This window comes from Opisthorchis viverrini (genome assembly GCF_000715545.1).
Source record: "Opisthorchis viverrini unplaced genomic scaffold opera_v5_1331, whole genome shotgun sequence".
In the NCBI taxonomy this organism is placed as follows: Eukaryota; Metazoa; Platyhelminthes; class Trematoda; order Opisthorchiida; family Opisthorchiidae; genus Opisthorchis; species Opisthorchis viverrini.
In genome coordinates, this window is record NW_008753195.1 from 1 (window position 1) to 4,245 (window position 4,245).

The following is a 4,245-nucleotide window of genomic DNA, read 5'->3' on the forward strand; positions in this document are numbered from 1 at the left end:
AACTAATCATGTGCCATCAATTCGGAGTTAGAAGTCTCAGCCATGTGCCAATCATATGAAAAATCAATTTGTCGACAGAGCTAACAAAATCAATGACAGTGTGACAACCAAGCTGCTAAAGTACTGTAATTATTCGTGGTCTTTTATAAATTCACCCACTGGAAAGGCAAAAACGAGATCTTCATTTTTGAACTATATTGCCTGTGCAATCGGTCGGGAATAGTTAGTTACCTTGAAAATGTGCTGAAGGTATGCACCAAACCGCTTCCACCTTCCCAGGGGGAAGGTGGCGTAATTCCTTAAATTCCTTGTTCAAAAGAATGTGAGGCAGTTCACGGCGATAACTGTATCTTTTGAACAGTACACTATCAAGTAAATATGCCAAAAAATGTTGCCGACACCGGGACTGAACCCTACTGAATATGTCAATCGCCCTTCAGATTCCTTCCATGTGAAAACAAAAAAATGTGGAACGTCTCTCTTCTCGGTGACACTTACAATATGAACATAGATAGGCGGTCTCACGAGAACAAGAAAACATGAGGGAATACGGAGAACTAACTGTTTACACTGCCTTGCTGCCTGACCTCGGAACAAAATTTATCTCAGTGTTTTATACTTGAACGTTTCGGCGATACACCGAAAGCTGATATAAGAAACAGACTAGTGCTCATCATTTCTAACAACTGAAGAGGGTCGGAACCAAATAAATTAGGTCCACTTGCTTGGATATATCACCCTTCACATTTGCATGTCAACTAAACAGCTTACTTTTTCAGTGTTTTAATCACTTGTCCGGCCATGAAAGCATCCAAACCTGTAGTGGGCTCATCCAGAAATAATACAGGAGGGTCGGTGATCAACTCCATCCCAATGTTGGTACGTTTACGTTCTCCACCAGACACTCCTCGTATCAAGTCGGTTCCAATCTGTAGAAAAACGGAAAGTGTAGTTGATGGAATAAGGTCGATGAAACCTGCTCGTAGACGTAAACTGAAAAGGCTCATGAAAGGAAATAATCCAGTCGATAACCACAGTCACAGAATCGAGGATATCGATGACAGGCTTTAGGCAATTCATCTTTCTAGTTTATTATGAGGTACAGTTAACTTATCCTTGGTATGTAAAGCTTTCTGTAAAACGACAGCAAGGAAATTGTCGCTTTGGTGTTCACAACCCCCATTTGACTTGGTGCGAATAAAACTCACTACATCTAAATAGCCAGGTAAGGTTTCGGATCAAACTGCAGTTAATATGGCCCGAATATTCTATGTGTGAATATATTCCATTATATTCAAATGGGATTCAAGGGAAATCGCTTGTTCACAATGTTCTGCTACAAGCATCGCGCAAACTAACCTTGCTGTCAGCTACACTGGTAAGTCCAAGTTCTTCGATAATTTCATCCACCTTTCGGCGTCTCTCGGCCTTTGAACATCGCACAGTCATACGAAGAGCAGCGGAGAAATGAAGGTTCTCTCGCACCGTTAAAGTTCCCATCACGATATCATCCTGAAAGGAAAAGTAGGTGGGCCAATTTATCTCAAAAATCGTTCTGTTACCAAGCAATGTTCTCTGCCACAAACAGATTACAGTGTAAAACGATAATACCCACTGTAATGTTTTACATGGATATATGTCGCGATGGAAGAAAACTCAAGCTATTGCAAACACAATCAAGCACGCCGATGCTGAAGCTAACAAGACCTGGATTCAGACACGCAGAACTAATATAAAAACTGAATTCGCAGCACAGCAGTCGCCTAGAAATCTCAATACCTGAATCTATGAAGACGGGGAAAATGTGAGCCTACAGAGTTGACAATGTTGCTGTTCGCGGACATAAAACCAACGCCCAAACAGATGGTAGTATAAGACCATATCAAAATACGCTGATTCAAANAAATACGCTGATTCAAAGCAGGTTATCATGATGATGATGGAAAGTAGTGCTTGTATGAAGATTAAAGTAATTCAGACTCCTAGAATGACAGGAGATTGTGCCATCAATGCCTTAGTTCAGGAGCCCCCAGGCTTTGATCCGCGAGGCTGCTTCAGCCTATCGGTTGTTGACGAGCGGTAAAAATGGCACTCTAAAAAAACACATTAAACCCGTCGGAAGAGACCCACGGATCTCAAGGGTGGAGCCGCCTCATGCGGCGGAAAGTGTACTGCGTCTCAGAAAAAACAACCACGGCTCCCCAGTCAGACCCTTGTATGTTTGGTTTACAACCAACACGTCACTCATACGGATTGATCTTACATGGACTTGCTCTATCATATTCCGTCCTCATGGTGTGAAGTCCGCCTCATCAGAGGAAACGTACCCAAGTGCATCTAGATGGCCTTTCCCAGCTATTGGTGACAGAGCGCCAGAAGACTTAATTCTATTTCATTGGTCATGGATTAGGACTGATCAAACATTCCTGGTTTAAGCCCACTACACTTCCAACAGTTAGACCACTTCATTCTACATTTGAGTGGCCTGATGTCTTGTTAGGCTCAGCCAGTTTCCCCTAAGCTCCATGCGGGATGCGAATGGAAGTACCGCCAAACAAAAGGAATGAATTTGATTGTAACTCCATCATGTTCATTCGATAACAGGAAGCACACACATCTGTGGAACAAAACTGCCAACTTACCTGAACTACATAGCCTGATATACATTTGAAATTCTTCGGTTGAGGAACACCATCCACTAGCACTTGTCCTGATAAAAAGCGCGGATCTTTTCGACCAGCAAGGACGTCTAGAAGTCTAGACAGGAAGAAAATAAATATTATATTACAAACCTGATAATTTTTCTTGCCTCTTACCCACCCGACATCATGAACCGGATGCGCTAGGATCGGATAAAGATTCACACTTTTCTGGCAACGTCAACGCTTACAATTTTTGAAAATAGTCAATTGGCTTGAAGAAATGTTTTCCCACATATGCACTACCAAAGGAAATTAGACTAGAACAATCAGAGTTTTACAGTTGGTTTTTGAAATCCAAATAAAGTTATTAAAGGAAAAAGCTATTTATTTATAGTACATCGATCGCAGTCTTTTCGACCACTGCTTATGTTTACAGCCACACGGCTGTTTTTCCACCAAATCGATATTCACGACTGGGCGTGTCTATATTGTACAGCGACTTCTAATTTTCGGGAGAACCAACTCCATTGCTGAGGACAAAAGCTCACCAAAGAGATGAGGTTGGAGGCCGAAAACGATTCAAAAACAGATGATCTCCCTGAATGTCAGACGTTGGACCGCTACTCTAGCGTGACATGAACACATCTTCCAATGAAGAATATTCGTTCGAAATAGCAAATTTCCGTCAAAATCCATTGTAAGTCATAAGAGATAGACAAAGACCCAAGGAATGGAAGGCAATGACTTCGTCTAACATGCGCCTCCTCAAATGAGTAGGAGCCCACATAGAACTCAACTTTTACCATCACAAATATATGGAGGACAGTGCACAGAAAATCATATAACGAAGATACATTTTGCTGACTAATAAACCAACTCGAAGCTGTCGCTAACTTGTCTATCTCTATAGAAAGCTGAATTTCCTGCAAAGGTAAACACATGTGTGAGTAGAGGGCTTAGTTCCTTCTAACAAAGGTATTATGTTGAACATACAAATAAGACTGCCTTCCTTACGTGACCTTATATCGGAGGCATTCAGCCATTCCTCCAATAGTCTGACAGGCTAAACAAGGGCAAAATGAATCCAGAAACTCCACAGTGGTTAAACTTCCCTCAAGGCTGTATCTGCGTATGTACTGTTAAGGGTTGACCAGCTTAATAACGCTGCAGTCTTCAAACAGCTGCAACCTGATTTCTCGGGGTTTATGACCACATTATATTGCGATTATTTCATTGTAAGATATTTGCCACGTTGTGTACCAGTGATTACACTCTCCGATGCGTTCAGGTAGGGAATAAGCTATGTATACGCGAAGAAATTCACCTATTCTACTAATTTCGCTGACTGCCTATCAGCACTGTATAAGTCTTTCAGCAAGGACCTCTCGGATATTTTTCGTATTCAAAACTGAGACCTAAAAATGGTCCTAACGAGCCAGAGTCGTTGATCAGTGGGTAGACTTCTCTGTAAAATTAAAATAAACTATCAGGTGGGTCTCTTCGACTTGTGCTCATCGTGTAACAAGATACAGCATGGATGGTTAATAGGCAATTAGCTACCAACCAGACCAGATGATTACCAAACTGAGAACGCCTCACCAAT

General features: G+C 41.7%; 1 protein-coding gene across 1 annotated transcript; it reads right to left on the bottom strand.

The window, feature by feature from the left end:
• Window positions 1-773: 773 nt before the first annotated feature.
• On the bottom strand, window positions 774-2,756 carry T265_15849 (hypothetical protein; the record flags this gene model as incomplete). Its single annotated transcript, XM_009179241.1, has 3 exons — window positions 774-929; window positions 1,360-1,512; window positions 2,643-2,756. Coding segments are annotated over 3 exons (423 nt in total), but the record flags the coding sequence as incomplete, so codon positions are not given.
• Window positions 2,757-4,245: the final 1,489 nt, after the last annotated feature.